The 21861-nt window shown below is 47.1% G+C and overlaps 1 protein-coding gene across 1 annotated transcript in view; it reads right to left on the bottom strand.

The window, feature by feature from the left end:
* Window positions 1–21861, bottom strand: part of WDFY4 (WDFY family member 4) — a 265260-nt gene that overhangs the window by 131127 nt on the left and 112272 nt on the right. The window contains exons 32-38 of the mRNA XM_063086948.1: window positions 20585–20788; window positions 19904–20018; window positions 18560–18714; window positions 16167–16405; window positions 14237–14358; window positions 12628–12813; window positions 10883–11019 (exon numbers count right to left, since the gene is read on the bottom strand). Coding sequence (XP_062943018.1) covers window positions 10883–11019; window positions 12628–12813; window positions 14237–14358; window positions 16167–16405; window positions 18560–18714; window positions 19904–20018; window positions 20585–20788 — 1158 coding nt within the window. The remainder of the gene's footprint in view (window positions 1–10882; window positions 11020–12627; window positions 12814–14236; window positions 14359–16166; window positions 16406–18559; window positions 18715–19903; window positions 20019–20584; window positions 20789–21861) is intronic.

Consider the following 21861-nt stretch of genomic DNA (forward strand, 5'->3'; position numbering starts at 1 on the left):
AGGTGAGAAGTCTGGCTAACTTTTTCAGACTAGATGTTTCTGTTTGGAAAGAAGTCTTTGGAGAAGGAACTGAGCATTGGTCTCTAGGAGCTGTTCAAAGCATGAGTTAGATACGATGCACCTTTCAACAGGCTGCGGTCAGGAACTCAAGTACAGAATATTTCATCAATTCATGGAACTTGCATAACCTCTGTTCCTGCTGCCAAAAGCAAACCAACTGTGACACCATTTCTTGTGAAGCCAAATAACCAAAAGAGCAGTCAGAGAGGTGTCTCTGGGCCACCCTCAGGTGATGGAGCCCACGGTGGAGCGCTGTAACAGAATCATCCCTTAGTGACAGTTACAGGTGTGACTACCAGGAGACAGGACTGCAAGCAAGTCATGGGGGGAATGAGTTACTGTTGCTACTGATTATTCATTTAATGCATGGGCTTTGCATTCTCAAGTCATGATACATCAGACTATGTTTTAAGATAATCTTTAAGCACAAACCTCTGAGAGGACAGTTCTGATAGAGAAAGTTCTATTGGCTAGCTGAGGTAGACACCTGCTATGCATTAGAAGATCAGCATCATCTGATTTTAGCAGCGGGGTTCCTTGGTCCATTCGGGGTCTCTGCTAGCCTAGCCATTGTCTTTTGCATGAACAAGCAAAAGGAGCTCCCTCTGGGTGGACAAATGAGAACAAGGTATCCTTCTTCCACGTAGACCACAGAGCTCAGACAGAAGTCAGGGCCCACCCCATAGACTGCCCATCTCTGTGGGGCCCTGGTTCTGGTGCAGGCCAGTGTTTCCAGCACTGACGCCACTGCACCCTGCAGGCCAGCCAGCCTCATGTCCACCAGCAGTCATTGTGAAGTGATCATGCCTACCCCCACTCCCAAGGAGACCAGCCTCTCCTGCTGGGACCATCAAGATGTCTGTCTGCACCCAAACTGATGAGCAGTTAGTGGTTCTGCCAGCTCTGTTCACAGCTAGGCTCTGACAGTAATTCTTTGAAGGGGACAAGGGCCAGTTTCTCTTAGGCCTCTATATTCTCTTTGCATTTGTCTGAAATCTCCATCCAAAACTGACGGGTCTGGATCCAGCACTACCTAAATCCATCCCTGGAAAAATTATCCACAAAGGAGTTGACAGTGCTCGGTACCATGAGCGGAGACTTTTCCTCTTCTCCTGGATCAGGTCACTTCAGCTCAGTGCTCAAGTGGTCCAAAGTCTTCATGTGGAAGATGACAGAGTGGACATCACACCCACTGACTGTCTGCTTTAGTAAAACATGAACATTCCAGGGTCCTATGAGGACTGTTCAAAGAATGAAAGCTTTGAGTCTTCTATCTTAGGGGCCTCTTTTCCAGCAGATGTCCCGGGTCTGTGCTGTTCCAGGCTGCATCCTAATCTCAGAAGGTTACTCTATTTAGCACTACAACATGCTCATTCCATCCAAAACTGAGAGGCTTCCCTAAGACAGCAGAAAAAAGCGCACTTGCAACCAAGGATGGCTAGACCACAAGTTTGATACGTGAAGTTTCTCTTTCCTGTGTAAGTAGGGGAACGTATGTTACCTGCTTTCAGCAAATCCTTGGTTATATTCCCTGAACCTAACCTGGAAGAAAAGATACATTAAAAGATTTACCCTAAAATGTCTTTAAAGAGCAAGCTTAGCTAGAGAATGTAAGACATGAGTCACAGAAATTTTTCAGAAAAAAACTTTCAGTTGTGATATTTAAATATGAAGGACACAAACATAAACAAACATATCAAATAAAACAATTAAGAAAAAAGCACAAAGCACAGTGACACATATATCGACTAAACACTCTATGTCACATAGTACTATGACCTCTCTATGATTCAAACAGAACAGCAGAATGGCAACGTTAATACATACCACTAGTGGCAAAATGACTGCTTTTATTGAAGAGGAACAAAACAAAAACTGTTGCTCTAAGCAGTTTTGAAATGAATATCAGATTCAAAACTTCCCCTGTGCATATAATTGCATGCTAATTTACATTTTAATTACCTCCAAAGAAATCAAAAGCATTTGTTGACAGTAGAACATAATGTCAACTTCACAGTGCACTGTTGGTGGATGCTTAATGAACTTAATTAGATAATTAGTGATGTTAATTATCCTTCTATTATGAAGACAAAGATGTCTCATAAATGATGCACTTGGTAAAGAAACATCATTAAAGGTATCAGTGTTTGCTCTGTTCATTTACACCTATTGTTCAAACTCCTGTAACAGACACTTGTGATAGACTAGTGACAATTGAGGCTTCCTTAAAATGGTAAAAGAAAGGCCTCTGTCTTCTATCAGCCCTTGTGATAAGCCCTTATCCTTATTCTGGATACTGACGCTGCACTGGTCATTCTGCTGCTTTTCCAAAACCTCTGCTGTCTGTCCCTGTTCAGTCTGGCATGAAGTTTCCTGTGCAGATGAAGTTCTTCCCGCTCACTTCTCACTGCTGTGATGGGTGGATTCTATCATCAATTGCTTGCAAAATGGGATGTGTGCGTGTGTGTGCATGCATGCATGTGTGCACATGCATGTGCGTGCTAGTCAAGGAAAGAGAGGAAATGAAAGAGATGGCCCTGGTTGAGTGCCCAGACCACCAGAAGAAAACCTAAAGGGCTAAGTCACCCCCTCCCCACTGCCCCAGACTGGCCACATTTCCATGATTCTACAGTGGCTTGCCTCTACCCCCATCACCTAGACACTGTGATCTATGAAAAAGTCCTGCTCACACATTCTGGGTGAGATGTCAGAGCACAGCTGCCTGCAAGACCAGGGACTACAATAAATGCTACATAGACTTTACTTCTTGTTGAAGTGAAAAAGGAAACTTCTGAGGATTAAAAAGAAAATATCAGAACTTCATTATTTTTCTCTTTCTTCCTTGCCCCAGAATACCACCACAACCAGAGGAAAATGGTAGTCCTTTCTGGAAATAGTCCTAGCCCAGATAGCATAATGAAGAGCTCCAGGGCCACGCTGGGGACAGTGGCATCATTTGTAGGGTCAGCTATCTTGGGAAAAATATCAAGAGAAAATAGGTCATTGGCAGCCTTGCCCACAACCATGAAGGAAACCAAGATTCCATTTAGCAGAAGGTCTAAATAACAGCACTCATGGCAGTGAAGCACTTTATACTTTTCAAGGTACTATTTTTTAAAAATCATACTTTCATTTGTTTCCAAGTGGTTTTATTCCTCTAAATGACAGTTCCATTGAATTACTTGCTCACAAGACTTCTCCCACCACCACCAACACAGCATCACGATTGCTTACAAAGTCTGTGTTTTGGGGATTTCTGAGGCTTCTTCTCTTTCCTCTCGTTTTCAATGACTTGTCCCTCCAACCTGCTCTTCTCTTGACTTGTGGGCACAACCTGGTCTTTCTCCTCTCCCGCCATGCCAGTGAGAACTCTAGGTCCTCAGCCCCTAGACTTTTAGATGTCCTCATAGGCCTTAATTTTCTCCCAAATTTAGGCCACCTGCTTCCAAAGTTCTCTCCTGGAGAAGTCCTTTCTCTCTTGCCCACAAACGTTATGTTAAACTTACTAGAAGTTTAAGTAAAAATATTCCATGTGACATCGTCCGAATTTCAGATATTTCTAATTTCCCACAACCTCTGTAAAGTCTCTGACCTGAGATCCTTTATAATAGAGCCTCTCTTACAATTCTGCTTTCTGTTTCTGCAGCTGCATTTTGACTTCCTCGGCCCTCACCCTCTGTTCTACCACTGACTTTCTCATTTTAAAGCCCATACTTTCTATTTCCAAAAATCTGTTCTCACCACTGGGGCTCCCTGACTTATGAGTTTTTTATCCCTGGGAAGTGAAGTCGGAGCGCTGCACTCAAGGGCCATTCAGCCCTGAACACAGAGGAGACGCAGCACCAGGCGGGAACGCGCTGTGTCGCAGCAGACCTCCAGCCCTTCCTCCTGGGACTGCAGGCGCTGCTCTGAGGCTCCGCACCCCTCCAGCCTCAGCGAGACTGGCCCTCGTCAGCAAGAGACACACAAACGTGCCAGCAAGTAAGGCCGGGAACAGCTTGATCACTCCCACAAGGATTGCTAAAGCCTTCCAGTTCCGCACAGTTGCTTTCCTTTCTGCAATTTGTATTTGGATTTCATGATTTCTTTCAGGAGAAAATAAGTATACTGAAACATTAACACAGGAAATCTTATGATGTCTGGGATGTTGCTTCAAAATTATTGGGTGCAGAGGGGGAAAGTGGGTAGTGAGAGAGAGGAGGCAAGATTGGCTGTGAGTTGAAAATTGTTGAAGTTAAGTGATGGATAGATACATGGGGATTTAATACTATTTCCTCTACTTCTGTATATGTTGCTAAATTTCTACAACGATAAAAGACATAATGGGTGAAGTGTTTAGAGTAGATGGTCAAAACTGTCATTTCCGCTGCTAGAGCTGCCCATAATAGAACTGTCACTGAATTGCTGGTCTCAGCCAGCAGGAGCAGGGCTGTCGAGTGGCTGGGGTAGGAGACAGTGGGCCTGGACACAGTAAGGGAAGTAGCTGATGGCAGATCCACAGTCACCCTGCCCACACAGTGCCCTGCATCTGAGATCTCCAGGCCCTCCCAGGTGGGCACTGCTGTTCTCACAGGGGGTGCTGATGTGTCTGGGTGGGTAGGGGGCTCTCCCACAGGGCAGCCATTAGAAGGCCCTTTGGGGGGCCACAGGGCAAATATCTAGTGCTCTCTTGTGTTTGCCACGGCAGATATAGAATTCCTACAAAGAACTCGACTTTGGTATTTTAGAAACTCCGAGGGTCACTCTTAGTCTTCTGGTGCCTTCTGTCCCCTTCCATCCCCTTCTGTTAGTTCTCATACAGCCCTGACTTCCCCACACAGGCCATTTCAGCTTTCTAATATATGGCTTTGAAAACAGCCACTGGAAGCTTGCTCAACTATCTCCAAAAGCCCCTTGGCCCTCCTCCGTGGGGGTCCTGCTCCTCTATAAGCTCCCCCAAGCTCTGCACGGAGGCTGCGGTTTGGGTCTCCCTCCTCTGGTGGGGCCCACCTGGCCCCTGCATGAGAAGCTGTCCACACGTGCACAGTTGATCCCAGAAGGAAATTGGAGTGAAATGCAGCTCACATTCTGCCCACCGAGATGTCATTTAGTAGACTGTCCACCCAGAGAATCCCACCCCTTTAAGGGCTAGAAGTTGCCCTGTACTCTCGAAGCCCTGCCTCTGGCTCTTGTTCCTCCTTATTCTGTGCAGAGTCCCACAGAACCACCCAAATCACACACCTCCCATGCCCACGTGCCCCTCCAGAGCCAGGGCCTCTGTCCTTGGTGGCCCGTGGTTCCACTCGTCCCTGCCCCTGCTGAGCAGAACTTTCCTGTGTGTTCTCTGATCTTCACTACTCCCATCACTGCTCCAGCAGCCCCCACTGTCCCACCGGAACAATGCTACAGCCCCCAGCCAAGCTCCTCCTGCAGGGCCATCCCCTGTAATCTAACCTGTAGGAACAGAAGCGTGCCACTCCCCTGTTTAACCCCCACTTACGGGTAAGTGCAAACATCTGACACAGCCTTTGGCCCCCACTGACCTGGCCTTGGTGCCCAGCTGCAGTGCCCCAGCCTTCTCCCTGCCCAAGGGCCCTGCTCTACACAGGCTTCGAACCCACTCACCTCCCCCAGGCTCAGCTCTAGGCGCCGCCTCCTCCACGGCCCCTCCTACCAGGCCCCCAGCTCCCCTGTGCCCTTCTTCTCTTTGTTAATGCTTTCCTTAAAAAACAAAAACAAAAACAGATGATAACACCCTTTATATTTTGCAATGATTATAGATTCGCAGAAAAGTTATAAAGATAGTGGAGAGTTCCCGTCTACCTCTCACCTGGTTTTCCGTAATGTTAATTTAATGTTGTACATTGCCTTGGAGCTTCTGTCAAAACTAAGAAACCAACATTGGTTGGTGATGTCTTTTCAACTTGTTTTTAAACAAGAAAGTCTGAAATTGAGCAGGCAAGCAAAGCCAAGTTCACTGCTATGAAAAGGAACAGCTGGCCAGAGTCTGCACTCTGGATTCCTCCAAACACACAGGGCACATGATGAAGAGGCTTCCAGAACACCTTGAGCTGGCCTTCGGTGGCCTCAAAGGAGCCCAAATTCCCAACCCTTGTACAACTGGCTTTCCCCATGCTAGAGATGGTGACTTCACGATTGCTCACAGAAGGGATTGTGATGTTGTCGGCGGGAGAAGAAATAACATCTATCAAATCAGCCTTGCCTCAAAGTTCAGCTCACCTGCCAAGGAGAAAACCTTTTCTACTGAAAATGAACATAGATGAGAGGAATTGTGAGTCCTACCTCATATGTCTCACCCCAAGGAACAATTTATCAGTGCTATAGAGCTGTCAGCCGCTGACATGATAAGGAATAACACCAAATGAATAATGTTTCCTCCAACACCAACTCCTTTAATTACAAGCCTCTTCTTTCCAGAAGAGACAGAAGATGTAGAAACACCAATTTCATGCACTTGTGCCTGAATAATGTCTCCATGCTGCTTTTTCCAGATGGCGACCTTCTCACTGGAGGGACTAATGATGTGGGCATATTTAGGGAAAAACCAATAAAGGAGTCTTTAACCTTCAACAACAAAAAGCGTGTTGTACAAAATGTTCCTTGGGATACATTAGAAAATATCAATTACATTGCTCACTGAGGTGTAATCAGCTGTAATAATCAAAATTAATTTTTAAAAATAATTAAACAGACCCCGGGGCAAATAGTTGATGCTCTTATCATATGACATCACAGTGTACGTATGTACCTGAGAAGTTGTGCCTTCTGTTAGGGACAAAGGCATCTCTTGGAGATGAGTGATGGATGCGGGATCTCAAGGCTGGTGAGCTTTATCTCAGCAAGAGGAGGGGGAGCTTTCTACTCCCCTGTCCTGTGCACTCCCATGTGCATTCTTTGAGAGCTTGTGCAGCAGGCACTGCGCCCAGCCCACACTGACTTATTGCTATAGGACACGGCTCAGCAAGATGCACTTCATTTTTTAAATTAAAACAGTCCCATCTGTTCCAAAAATATTTTATCTTTAAAAATCCGCAAGATGTTTTAAGCTGAAAGAAAGGATAAATAAATCAGATTGAAGGTAAAGTGAGGTCAAAGGGGAGGAAGAAGCCAGGGAAAAAGAGATGCACGTGCATGCGTGTGTGTGTTTGTGTGGTTGTGAGTGTGTGTGTTTTACAGAAATTTATCCCACTAGCTGTGTGCAGTTACAAAAGCTGGACCACGCTTACCATATGCCTTGGGTTGAATGTCCCCCGCAAACTTAATCCCCACTCTAACTGCTGAGGGTGGGAAATCCTACTCTGGTAATTGAAAGGTAGGGACTTGAAGAGGTGATTGATTACATTGTAGGACATTGCTGTAGTGAATGGATTAAAAGTGGTGGGCATGACATGGTTTGGAGGACTTTAAAAGGAGAATGAGTGAGAAGGTTGGCCCCCCTCTCTCTTTCTCTCTCTGTTCCACCATTTTTGCAATGTGATACTCTGCGGTCACCGAAGTCAACACCAAAGAAAGCCTTCACCAGATGTGTTCCCTGGACTTTGGACTTCCTAGCCTCTGAAACTGTAGGCAATAAATTTTGTTTTCTTTCAAAATCACCCAGTTTCAAGTATTTTGTTATAAGCAATAGAAATGGACTAAACACCATATCTCTCTGAGTTTCCAAGTGCAAGATCAGAGAGAAAAACATGATCACTTGCAAAATCTCTGCTGCTCTTGGATGTTTTAAGTACAGTTCTTCCTGGTGCTAAAAGCTGACGGAGATGTCCCCATGGCTGTCCAGAAGCTGGGGTGGCTCCAGGCTCCACCTCGTTCTAGCCACACGGGCTTCTGCTGCCCTGGAACACCCCAGCATGTGCCCCCCTCAGCACCTTTGCCTGATGGTCCTTTCTGCCTGACCACTCTTTCCTGGAGCATCACAAGGCTCCTGTTCTTCCTAAATTCTCGCCTTTGCTTCAATGCCCCCTTGCCAGAGATGCTTCTCTTACCTCCTCCACCTAAAAAGCCCAGCCCCTTCCTCACCACTGTCTCCTCCCCACCCTGCTCAATTTTTCCTCATTGCAATCAGCACCCCCAACATTTACAAATTTATTTCTCTATTTATCACCTGAGTTTGCTCCCTACAATGCAGCTTCATGAAAGCAGAGAATATGTCGGTTAGGTTCTCTGCTGTAACCTCAGTGCTTAGAGCAGGATACAGAGTAAGCACTCAACAAATATTTGTTGAGTGAATGTGAATGAATGAATGAATGAATGAATAACACCACAACTAATCTAGAAGAAAACATCTTTAGCAGCCTGCCTTCACCAAAGACAGAGCCAATTTTGGATATTCTTCCTCTCAGACCTCTCAATGTGAGCCAAGGGCAAACTGTTAGAAACCACTTGGTACACCTCCACGGCCCCAAACAGCACCATCCACTCAAGCTTCGTGCACATGAGCTATTGCTCAACTCATATCCCCAGCATTCAGAAGCAGCTGAGCTATGCCAATGAAAATTCCCTGGGGGGAGTAGGGGTCTGACAAGAGGAAGTATTGATAGGCTGCAAGGGTTTCCATAAAATGAAGGAACAAGCCCAGCACTCTGGCCACCCCTTCCCAAGCTCCCCAGCCAGGCTGGTGTGACCTCCTGGGGACAATGCTAATTTGGTCAAGGAGTAAAAGCTCCAGGGTGAAGCCAAGGAAGAAGAACTGGGACTCCTCCTGCCACAAATGGCATTGGTCAGGAGCAGGCACCTGCACAAAGTGAGGGTGCTCCAGATTCCAGGGCTTGGGACATGATACCACCTGTGGGACGGTCTTTTCTTTAGCAGAGAGTGCGAGAAGGTGTAATGGTACACCTTATATACCTTGTAAAGTAAGCTATAATGAAATTTAGTAAACAGTCTTCTATTTCTATAACACGCAGTTTCCAAGTGCTTCCATGTGTCCTGGTGTAAACAGAGCAGATTTCCAGTCGTAAGGCCAGGAATGGAGACTCTGCAAGGTTGCATGAATTGCCTAAGGTCCCTCTCAGCAACACAGAAGTGGGATCCTATCACTCTGCCACTTAATGGCTGCAAAGTCCTTATATTTTTCTTTAGATTCAGTTTCCACTTCTATATAACAGGGCTAATAACACCTGACGCTGCTGTTATAAAATCTGAGAGAATTATTCACTGATTCATACAATTAATGAGTCTGTCAACAAACTTATTAAGCAGCGTCTTCAACAAGCCAGTGCACTGAGGACACAGGCAAATAATCCAGGAGCTTTGTCCTCAGTTGTCAACTCTAGGTGACAGCCAACCCAGTGAAGCGCATTTCTGGTTTTACCTTCTGTACCTGGGCTCTTTCTTTTTTTTCTTTTCTTTTTTTTTTTTTTGTCTTTCGTGACCGGTACTCAGCTAGTGAGCGCACCGGCCATTCCCATATAGGATTCGAACCCGCGGCGGGAGCATCACTGCGCTCCCAGCGCTGCACTCTCCCCAGTGCGCCACGGGGTCGGCCCTGGGCTCTTTCTTCATACACCCTGAAGCCTGTGATTCCTGAAGCTTGGGAAGAAGAAAGTCTCCTTCCCCCAGCTGTCTAGGCAGGTGCGGGCAGCCCCATCTTCTCCCCCACATCTGGTGACTGTGCCTCCCCATCGGTCACTGCCCACAGTGGACAGCAGATTATGAGCAGATGGAAATGGGGTCCACCTCATTTTCCAAAGTTGCTTGGGCTGAGAGCTGGAATTATGTAATACACCTGTCTGTTGGCTACTCCACCTCCCTGGGAAGCTCCTTCCCAGTTTCCAACAGTTCTTTGTCCCACTGTGGAGATAAGGAGGTAGAGACTCAAGGAATTTAGGTAAATTGCCCACGTCTCCTGACCCTAAGGCCATGTCCGGCAACAACCACAGTCAGCCTCTGAAGACGTCAGTGACACCAGCATTAGAATATGTGACAGATTGTGTTTTCCAAAAAGAGCCCCAACAACATTTCTAGTCCCACACGTTCTTCCAGAACCTTACCACTCTCCCATCAGGAGGCAGAGTCTATTTCCCTCACCTTGAACCTGAGCAGAACTTTGTGCCTATCTTGACAGGGAGGTAGCACTGTACAGCTTCTGAAGCTAGGTCATAAAAGACAATGTGGCTTCTGCCTGGCTCACTTGCTCTCTGTCTCTCCTGACATTAGCCCTTGACACCCTGCCACAACGTTGCAAGGCAGCCCAGTTCACATGGGAGGCTGTGTGTAGGTGTCCCGGCCAACAGTCCCAGCTAAGCTCATAGACTAAAGCCAGCAGCAACCACCTGACCTGTGAGCCTTAGACAAAACCAGTGAAGCCCCAGACATTGTGGAGCAGAGATACCCTACCCTCCTGTTGTGCTCCAAATTCCTTACAAGAGCATCCATGATCACAAAAAATCACTGTTGGTGCTACTGAGTTTTAGGATGATTTATTATGCAGCTTTTGAGAAATGGCTTAGAAAACCCCTACAGCTCTGCCGCACACAATCAAGAGGGCTCACCACTTAGCCTCCTGGACACAGAACCAACATCTTCGTCCCCCTTTACTGGGCTCACACACCCAGATCCTACTGATCAGTGAGCTCATGCCCTCTGAATACTCTCCTCCTGGCACTAAAGTGGAGCCCATATTCACTTCAAGCTAAAGCCAGCCTAAGACCTGGCTCCTCTACAAGTAGCCTCACCTGGGAAGTCACATGCTTATCCTTAGAGTCTTAGATGAAGAACACGGAATTAGATCCTTCCAGTAACAGACAGCAGAAAGGAGACACAACTCATGGGGTTTGGAGAAAATACCCGATGCTCCTCTAAGGAAAAGTGTTGGACTCACCTCTGTCTTGCATTCAGGGTCCTTGGCCTGCCGCCCAGGCATCAGCCTTATGGCTGAGGACAGGCTTCCACTCCATGATGTGACCTTGCTGTGATGTGTGACATTCGAGCGACTGGAGAGCAACTTCTTCTCAGATGCTGAGGGCAGAGAAGCAAAGAATGTCAGAGATGAAGTGACAGCGTGCACCCTCTCTACCGCTGGCTTGGCTTTCAGAGGGCTGGCCAATAGCATCAGCCAGGGGTGTCTGCCTCCAACAAGGGAGACGCCCTACCTGCAAACTTATCACACCTTCTTCTGATGCTCCCTCAGCTGAGAAGCATAGTAAGGACTTTGAGGTCACCAGACCTGGCTCAGACTCCTAGCCCCATGACTTGTTGCCTCATAGTGAGACACTGGACAAGTTAAAGTTGCTGAGCCTTAGTTTTCTTATTCTGTAAGATGGGGACAATAATATCTAAACATAAACTTATCAGGGTGTCATGAAGATTAAATAGGATTATGTGTTCAAAGGACCTGGAATGTGGAAAGTGTTCAGTACGTGGTAGTTGTCCAAAAGAGAGCCATTGGTGAGCTTTAGGGTCCTTCTTACCATTTTATTCCACTTACGCATATGGTGGACACATTCTATTTTATTGCACTTTTCCCTGAAATGGAATCTGACATTTTCACTTGAAGTTGTGCATGTATGTATGTAGGTATTGCTACGTTCTGAAAGTGTGTTTGTTCCAAAATCCATGTTGAATGTTAATCCCCATTATGCTGGTATGAAGAGTCATTAAGAGGCAGGCACTCGGGAATGGATTATAAAAGGCTGAAGGGAAATGGATCAGGCCCTTTTTGCACTTTTGTCCCTGTTGCCATGTGAGGATGCAGCAGCGTTCATCCCTCCAGACGGTGCAGCAACAAGGTACCACCTTGGAAGCAGACAGAAGCCTCACCAGACACGGAATCTGCTGGCTTCTTGATCTTAGACTTCCCAGCCTCCAGAACTGTGAGCAAATAAATTTCTATTATTTGTAAATTACCTAGTCTGTGGTATTTTGTTACAGCAGCCCAAATGGATGAAGACAGGGATACACAAACATACTTGTCAGGACTAATTTGGAAAGCCAGTTTGATAAAGTTTCTGTAGCAATGGACAGACTGGGACAATATACATGGATGTAGCTATCTCCTGAATCACTGTGAATTTTGTGATGCTAAAAGACTTGAAACAAGGATATAAGCCATAATTTGATAGCAATGACCTCCTTAGAAACAAAACTAAAACCTCATTCCTATAGCTGTATCGACTGATATGAGAGTGAAAATGTTGAGTCACTGATAGGATGCAGGGGACATTTTTATGGGATGAAGACTTTCACTTCATAAAGTGACAGGACATAAGAAACATGAGGCTCAAGGTCACTGTATGACTCGGTTCAAGGTTTCAAAGCTGGTAGGTAAATATCAGCATGGGACCCAGAATCCCAAGCTCCCAAGACCATGCCAGAACCCTAACACAGTGTCCCCTCCCTCTCAGAGAGTACTGGAATCTGCGTGCTTGGTTGGCACTTCTGGCTTTCCTTTAACCCAAGATGCAGTGCAACGCTCATTCCTCATGAGGAAAGGTACAGGAGGCTTCAGTGATGTAAATCCCAACACCAAAGGGATGAGACAGAGGGTCTGGGTGGAAAAGGATCTAGGTCCCTGAGGCTCTATGAGACCCAGAAGCTCCCATTTCCTGGAGCCAAGTGAACAGATACCTAAGTAGTGCTGCCATGCCTTGAGCATCGTCTCTTCCCAGAGGGGGGTGACCTCTTCAATCTTCACTTCACTCTCTCCAGGTTTCACAGAGAGATCGATCTTGAAGGCATCTTCCAGTGCCTGCCGCCTCTGTGCCACAAGCTGCTGCCAGAGAGTCCGTACCGTCTTCTGGATGTTGTGCTGGACTGGCAGAGAAAGCACGTGGCACAATCAGGATGACCTCATGGCTTCTCCCAGAGAGGGCTGGGAATGGCATCTCAAGAGTGTTGTTACCCGTATCCTTCTCACTTAACATCTCCAACATCACTCCAGCTTTGCAAACTCCAGCCAGAAGCAGTCAGTATGTAGAGCCACTGGACTGACCAAAATGCCCCCAACATCTGTGCAACCTGGCCTTTCCTCACTCTCACTGCTTGCCACTAGGAAATGTGAGTGGTGGGCTCAGGGAGGCTCCTTCCCCCACCCTCTTCTGTTGGATAGCAGAGAGGTGCCTTGTGTGAGCTCTAGGTAGCCAAATAACTCCCCTCAAACAGTTCTTTTCAATCTTCCCTTACATGTTGGTCTCTTGAGGGAATAGACACCAAGCTCAAGACTGTGCCCTGTGGCTGAGGACTCAAGCCAGTCCCCTTTCCTAGCACTGGATCATGCTTCTCACATCCACCCATATCAGTGCCCTGGATTTGCTTGGATATAGACAGATCTATAAAGCCAACTCTGCCTGCTGTACCACACATCTATAATCCCTTAAACCATGTCTACATTTCCTCTGATCTTGGACCACTGGGTCCCCCCTCTAGTCCCAGCCTCTGGAGTTTAATTTTTCACCCTAGTGGGCTGGACACTGCCCAGTCCAGCTCTACCAGCCAAGTTCCAAAGTTTGCACATTTATGCTGTAATCAACATTGTGTCAGCATAAACTTTAAAGTCACAAGGTTTTTGAGCACTGGCTTTGGGCACCTATCTGACCAGAATACAGAGGCCCTTGTGCCTATAGTCCTGTATCACAAGATATCATAAGATAAGTGGCAGAAGGTCTACTGAAGCTTTCACTCCTAGATCAAGAGGGAGTGCAACTCTTACACACATGGAACTCGCTTCTGCAGACATATTTACCAGTTGCCAGTTCCTTTAACTTGATATGAGATTAGTAAATCCAAGAATAAACTCTATTAAGCCGAAAGTCATTAGAAAGTAATGCATTTATTTACTCCCTTCCCATTTGCTGGAGAACAAAGTTAGGTGAGATGCATGCCAGTCTTAACTTAAGTAAGGTGCTCGGGGATTTCAGTATATATACCCAGCTCCTAGTCTAACCAAGTCCCACAAGACTTTCTCTTCCTCCATCCATCAGTCCACTCATTCCTTTCCATTCCATTTCTAATACACAAAGATCATTCCAGTGTTCTTTCTACCAGGTTACTTTGCTGCATTACTAAATTACTATGGGATTTCCTAGGTCCTTTCTGGCTTTGAAAAATTCCTTAATAGTATTCAATTTCTTATCTTGGGCAAAATAAACAGAAGGATGCAACTCTAGCAAATACTACTATCCATCTACCATTATCCGCCACCCCCCCCCGCCCAAAATAAATGACAAGTAAAATGTACCATCACTCAAACTCAGGAAATCTTCCCCTGTTTTTTCTTTCACTTCTTCATTTGGGGAAAGGAAGACTTGATGATAAGGAGTCATTTTAGGCTTGGGTTCCAATCCAAATCCTTCTGGATAACTAGTAGACAAGAGATGTTTCACTATAAACTCCAGTTTCTTTGCAACCATTCCACTGTTCTTTATTACCAATAATCATCCTCCAACTCAGTACACGTCAATATGGAAGTTTGTTTAATCAAGTTGAAGCAAACACTTTATAACAACTCCCATGGCCAATATTATACAGGGGCATTCTGCATAGCAGGAAAAACACCTTTTCTTTATGGGAAGTCCTACCTTGCAAAATCCTATCTGTGCTCCCAGCAGGGCCCCTGAGCCCTCTCCTGCGTCTCTGCCATCAGAACTGGTCATTTATTTTTGTGCATTCCCAAAGCATTGAGCTCAGCCTTTGTTTGGCACCGATTTTCTCCCACCTTGAATGGATCCCAGCTGGCATCACAGGCATGTGATCCATACAGTTGCACAGGGACCTACACTCAGAAGGGCCTACGTTTGGGCTCTGTTGCCATCATCTGAAATTCTTGGTAACTTTTGTACATGGGCCCCACATTTTAATTTTGCTGTGGGCCCCACATATAATGTAGCCAGTTCTAAGTGGAGGCATAATGGTTGATATATGAGGTTCCCTGTGAATTGTATGCCTCGGGGGTCCCAGGCATGGTAATGTCCATGTGCCCGCTCAGCCTCACAAGCAGAATAGACACTCTGTAGTGTTTACGGATTGAACCGAGAATGGCAAACACAGAAAGGAAAGAGTACCAACACACGAGAATGTCTATTCTTGAAATTTCCAGAATAAAGTCACCTTTGGATTTGGGAGGCCACTTGCTAAAAAGAGGTATGTGAGGGGGTGTCATTTCAAGCATACAAATCAATTGTCATTCTGCTCTTCTTTGTATGCTTTCAGTGTGGACAGAGACTAATTCTTGAAACACAGAAGAAAAAAAGACACTTCCAAAATTTAACCATATACTGAAAATGGAGACAAGCACCCCCTCTGGACTAGGAGGAGTCACCAGTACTTCTCAGAATTCAAAGACAAGTCAGCCCTAATGTTTTATAAAGTTCAATAGTCTACGGGATTTGAGAAATTATTTTTTCCAAGTGATCAGACTTACACTTTGTACTGGGATAAATGAGATTGAAAAGAAGGACAAGTTCGAAGGGTGATACCCAACAGTCCTCTTTCCCTCCACACTCAATGTGGCTCTGTCAATAAGACAATATCCATGAGCAGTATGAGGCTGAGGTGCTGGTGACATGTGACATATGCATACTGCCACACAGAGAGAGACAGAAAGTGCACACACACAGAGAAATCAAACATTTTTAAACTTGGAACCTCAAAAAAAAGATTTAAATAGGCTTAATTTAATAGCTTTTTATTAGTGTTCCTTAGGCAAGTGTGTTTATGGATGTCATTTCATATCATATATTGGATGTGCATATTTTTTTCTGCAAGCAAAATTATTCCTGCCTTGCATGATACAATGTGTTATGTTTTTCCCATTCTAAGATTGCCTTTATCAAATGTTAATGTTTCTGAAGTCTGGCTGCATCATAAAATCGATGTGTGCATTTAATGTTGGCATTTTCTGTCTCAAAAGTTAAATCAATGAAGTATCTTATAACCTTAGCACTGTGGAAATGAGGTAAGTTATTATTTTATGATGATTCCAGCTGCTCAGTCACATGGACAAGTTTGTGGGTGACTTACCATATCATCAAACATTGCACATAATTTGGAAGATCAGATAAGCAAAAGGATATCACTTATATCGACTTTAATCGGTCAACCCTCTAAATCTTTCTGTTCTGCATTGAGCACAAGCACAGGCAGGCAAGGAAGCAGGAGGCAGCTCTTACCTTCTTGCATTGAGCAGCAAAAGACAATGCATGAGACACAGGAGGAAGCTGACGTTGGAATTGTAGGTGGCAAAGATGATGTCCCAGTGTTCCTGCAGAAAGCCCAGGATGCTGAGAAGGCTGAGGCATTCGAAGAGGGACTGCTGAGGCTTGGAGAGGCAATAAAGTATGACTTTATTTAAACTGCTGTATAAAGTGCTGATGGCAGTGTCCCTTTGAGAAGAGGTGTTCTCGATGACCTATGTCATAAAAATAAAACGCACACACACTTGTGAACACTTTGCAATTTCAGAGACTGACCCAGTTTACCATAAAAATGACACAATAAAAAGTGATGTGACCTGAAATTCAAATAGGACTAGTTTCCTTTACCTTTGAGCATTTTATTTAAGTAAGTGATCAGTAAAGGCAATTCAGAATTTGGGTAAAAACTTGGGTAAAAAAAAAAAAGTCCAAAGTTCGCCACAGTCATATCATGAAAAATCGATTTGGTAACCAGAGGTTTCTGAAATACTGGTGACATGGTTGACATTCAGTGTATGAGAACATTCTGCTAGTAATAGCTAATTTAAAAAATAGATACACCATTGTTAATAAAAGTTATCATGTATAAAGTGCTTTCAATATTCCAGGTTTTATGCTAAGCACTTTTGCATATATTTGCATAGATTCACATATATTGCCTCATTTAGATGTCATAACAACACTGTGAAGCGGACACTAAGGTTACCCCACTTTAGGGATAAGAGGCTGAGGGTCAGAGGGGTCAGGTGGTTGGCAAGGGTCAAACCCACACTGGACACTTGAGCCATGCTCTAACCACCATGTCATCTGAAGGAGACAGGGTCCGGTGGGATTTTAGTTCATGAGAAACCTAGAAAGGGAGGCAGAAGGTCCTGCTCTGTACTGATGCCTATCTGTTTGGCTTCAGTGCAAAGAATCCATAGAACAAAATCTTTGTGCAAAGTTTGGCAGGCCATTAGGAAGGTCATTTGTTAGTTACAGATTGCTCCCTTAGAATTCCATGGGAAATGCAAAGCGTTTCTACTAATGAAGTTAAGTTTCACTGAAACCCATCATTATCCTCTGAAGCTCGCAGATGGGTCTCCCCTCTCGAACTGAGGTTAAGACTTGAGGGAGCCACAGACAGCAAACAGGAGAGAAGGAGAAGGATGTGTGGACAGCCAGCAGCCCTCAGGCCTGGCTCCCCTAAAGGCACACAGCCCCGGAGGCACACGCTCTGTGGTAGTAGCTCCGAGTATCTGCTCTGACCATAGGGAGCTCAGCGGCTTTTCATTCTCAACGCAACCTCCCAGGAATCTGATCTCAGTCCTCTCAGAGCTGACAAGGGATGTTTCTCCCTCCTCAAACTTAGTCCTGAAGAAGCCTCTGAATACATTCATTCCGGCTTGTCTGGACCTGGGTATCACGCAGACTGATGATCGCCCCAGGAACTGTGCCAAGGCCCAGGGTTGGGGTGCGGGTGACTCTGAAGACAGAAGGGTGTTGGGGGAGCCAATTTCATACCCACTATGAGGTGTGAAGAGAAGAGAGAATGGTTCTCTTGGGTTCTGCTGCAGAGGGCATGGCCAGGGCTGCTGGTAGGAGTTGCTGGAGGCAGATTCCAGCATGTAAAGAGAAAGTGCTTGCCAACTATCACACACACCTTCCAGTGGCACTGCTTGTGCCGGAGTGAGCTCCTTATCACACGGAGAGGTCAGGCAAATGGCACGCAAGGCTTGTCAGGAAAGGTCTCAGCATGTAACGGGGACTGATGATCTTAAAAGGGCCCCTTTCAACTCTAGAATTTTGAGACTGTATAATCTTCCGTGTGTGCACATGTACATACACACACACCCCTACATTTGAAAGTGGACCGATAGGCATGTGTTTGCATGAATGTATATGTATGTTGATCTATTTATCTGGAGAGAGAGAGCATGGGCAAGAAAAATGACCAGGTAAAAATACACCCCTGCCTTCATTTCAGAAAGGCACAAATATGACACGTGGGGTAGATACTAAGGAAGAAAATGAAATAGGCCTTTCAGAGACAAAGAGATTTTCAGCACTTTCTCTGTTGAAGAGGCATGACAATAATGAACAATCACAATAAAAACTCAAAGGGGAGGACGTGGATACAGGGCTCAGGTACAAGTGCAGGGAGCAGAGGCTCCCCTTGCCTGAGATGGGTCTCAGGTAGCCTGAGGCAAGGGCCCCTCAGGGAACTCCACGCCCACCAAGTGTCGCCTGGGCCATAAAGGGCCTCCTCCTTTTCCCCACCTCAGACTCTATCTCAGGGAGGGTCAAGCGGGACAATGGCTGGGAGCCTGATAGCGATGCCCAGCAGTCAGCAGCAGTCAGTCACCGCCCCAGCTGGCCGTGGCTCTTACCACCATGATGTGCTCCGTGATGAAGAGGAGGATGTGCCTGGGGTCTGCCGAGAACACCCCACTGTACAGCTTCTCCACCAGCTTCTGGGTGAAGTAGGAGATGTTCGCGAGCGAAGGAGCAGTAGCTTCTGTGTTTGGTGGAGGCTCTTTACTACCTGGGGTGGGGTGAGAAGAAAGAGCAAGTGGAGAGTCTGAATGGACTTCTCTCTGCAGTGGTCCCCAAGGCCCTCGTGGTGACCAACCACGACTTATTCGCCTCTGTACCCCACTGCTCCAAAGATGGCATCTTGTATGTAGCAGGTGCCCAATGAACACACATTTATTACAAATAAACCGATCTTGAGTAATCTGGTCAGTGATATAAAGCAAGCAGTGAGAAAGCAAGCAAGCGGGAACATTTCTTCCAGCAGCTTTCTGGTATGAGAATGGGGGAGAGTTTAATGCTTGTGGCAAATAAGAGGGCGTCACGGTGACCCGAGGCGCTGCTGCTGCGTAGGGCAGAGGACAAAGCTGTGATGCTGACTGCACGGCACACACATCAGGCGCCGTGCTCAGACCTGTGTGCGATGATCCCACCTGGCCCTACTCCTGTGAGTTAGCCGTGATTGTCGTTCTTGCTCACAGACTCCTGCCCAGAGTCACACAGCCGCCCAGTGACATAGCCAAGACCAGAAACGGGAGTGCCACGCCCACACTCCTCACCACTCTGCTACTCTCCCTCATTGCAGGTACTCCACAAGCATAGGGTTTTTGAGCTGTGGGGCAAGGGAGTGTCCAGAGGATGAGTCATGTCCCTAGGAATTCCTGTGGCTCAGAAACCGCAAAAAGGACTTTTGGTTAATCTTGCTGGGAAGTTATAGCTGAGCTGGAACTAAGTCCTTCAAATGAAGCCTCAGTCTTAAATCCTGGAGGGTAATGGCAGCATCTTCAACCAGGTTCACATAAGAACATTTGCTGCACACCTGTCCTGTGCCCAAGTGTAGGTGCCAGGAGGGACACGCTGAGCAGAGGGATGCTAGATTCAGTTATCTTGACTTCCCTTGTGGAAAGAGGTCACATTGCTACTCAAGCTACAGGAGAGCAGACTTGAGCTCAGAGGACAAAAGAATTTTCTGTCTCCCAGTGCCAGTGATGACAGGGGTGTCATGGGAAGTAGCAAGCGTCCCCTCACTGAGCACTGGGCAGGGACAATGAGCTCCTGTTTGCAGATGCGTGGAGGGACGACGCCCAGGTGCAGGGTGGCATCCCATGGCTAGGTGGGCAGCTGGAGGGCACGCTGGCTTTCCTACTCAGCTGTCAGCTGCCTCATGTCAGGACCAGGGAAGACCTGGTCACCCCACTCACCTCCGAGTATCGGCACATTGCCCCCACTCATCAAGTGGAATATTTCCATGGCGGAAAGCAGGATCTCAGACTGGAAGTCTCGCTTCTCTTGGCTGGTGGCGTTGTCTGGACAAGCCTGGAAGTACAGCCAGGAAATGTCCCCTCAGAGTGCACCATTCACCTTGCCTGGCCGATGCCCTGTTCCCGCAGCTGCCACGCCTGTGGGCTGCTGCCAGCTCACAGCTGCCCCTTCTCTGGGACACTACTCTCTGCTGACCGAGCTGCCTCACCTGGGAGGCAATGCCCATTCTCCAGAGTAAGGAGGCAACTTGGGGGAGCCTATAGCCCGTGGCCACCTGTCAGGTGCCTCATGGTGAGGCCACCTCTGCGAGGCAGACAGCACACCAGCCTCTTGGGATCAGACTCCAGGTGAGATCACCTCTAGGCTAGCTTTCCCCACATCTTCCTCTGCTCCCTCCCTCCTTCTCCTGAGAGCATCCCCCCAACCCCGCCAATAAATCACTTCCACAAAATGCGGTCCCAGGAGACACTCTCCCCACCAGCCAGCTAGCAACTTCAGGCCTGGGCGAGCTCACCCTAGAGGTCCAGCCCTTGGCCTCCCTGGGCATACCCGGCCCTCATGGTGCCTGTCCCCTCCCAGGCTCCACAGCACATGGCCCAACAGCACCCTTTTCAACCCACCTCCAAGAGCACCTCCAGGGGCTGCCACTGCTTGGGGCTGGGGGGCCCAAGCAGGAGCTCCCTGAAGAGGAGCTGCGTGAACTCCCTCAGCTGCCTCCGGGCAGGATGTGACTTGGCAGCAGCCTGCAGACCCTCACCAGTGTTGTCGTCTTCAGCCACGGCCCCAGGACTGCTGGCACTCTGGGCAGGTTCAGCCACAGCCCCCTCAAAGACAAGAGAACCTCAACATGTGTGGCCTGCCTGCCTCAAGCCCTTTCCCGTCCACTTCTGGCATGTACACAGGCGGATTATCTTGGTACCATTAACATGTAAGGAAACTGGAGCTCCACAGAGATAGGCAACTTGCCCAGGGTCCAGTTGCTTATAACGTGGCCCACTGTGGGTCTGACGACCTGAGCTAGGCCAAGGTTGTGCACAGAAGCTGAGCACAGAGTCAGAGGCCTGCAGTGCTCAGCAATGGAGCCCCAAATGCGTTGGGGCAAGTCCTTCACTCCTCCAAGTCACAGCCCCCTGACAGTTAAATAGTGATAATAAAAACACTCGCACAAAGGATGTGCAAGAATGAGATGAGAGAATAATGGATGTGGCAATGCCTGGCACCTGGTATGTGGTCAGAGAGAGTTGGTTCACACCTTGTCATGGAGACCTCACCTCCACTTCCTGCCCAGGCTCCACTGATGTTGACAGATGGGACCCTCAGGTGAGAAACATGGGACACAGAGAGTCCTCTCCTCAAATCCCTGAAGTGCTTTGGCATTCACTTTCTCCTTTTATATTTATTAAAATGTTAGGAGATAAATGAGACAGGAGCCATCACCCCAGATACATCTGGGAGGACATGCAGACGCTGGGAGGCCAGGCGGCGCCCAAGGACACACGGCTGGGGACTGCTGACTCCCGCCCATGAGCTTCTCATGGGCACTCATCTGTTGGCACCTCCCTTTGCTCATTCATAAAATTAATGCAGCCATTCTTAATTAAGCCATAAAACGAATTCACTGGCACCTAGGGAGGTGGCGACTGCATTAATTAGCTCCTTGCGGCCTTGACTGGAAAGATGCCATATAAATTCACAGCAAATCAAAGGCTTTTGGCCAACAGCCTTCTGCCTGAAGAGGGTCTGTCACATTTTCTGTGCAACAAAGGCCTTGCGGAGCTGACTCGGAGCTGAAATGGGGCAAAGGGATCATGAGGAGAGCCTCAGAACTGGAGCCAGGAGCCCCAACACAGGGAGGTGACTTTGGGCCTGGCCCTCCCCTGGGCAGGAACTGTTGACT

Source organism: Cynocephalus volans, chromosome 2, assembly GCF_027409185.1.
Source record: "Cynocephalus volans isolate mCynVol1 chromosome 2, mCynVol1.pri, whole genome shotgun sequence".
Taxonomy (NCBI): Eukaryota; Metazoa; Chordata; class Mammalia; order Dermoptera; family Cynocephalidae; genus Cynocephalus; species Cynocephalus volans.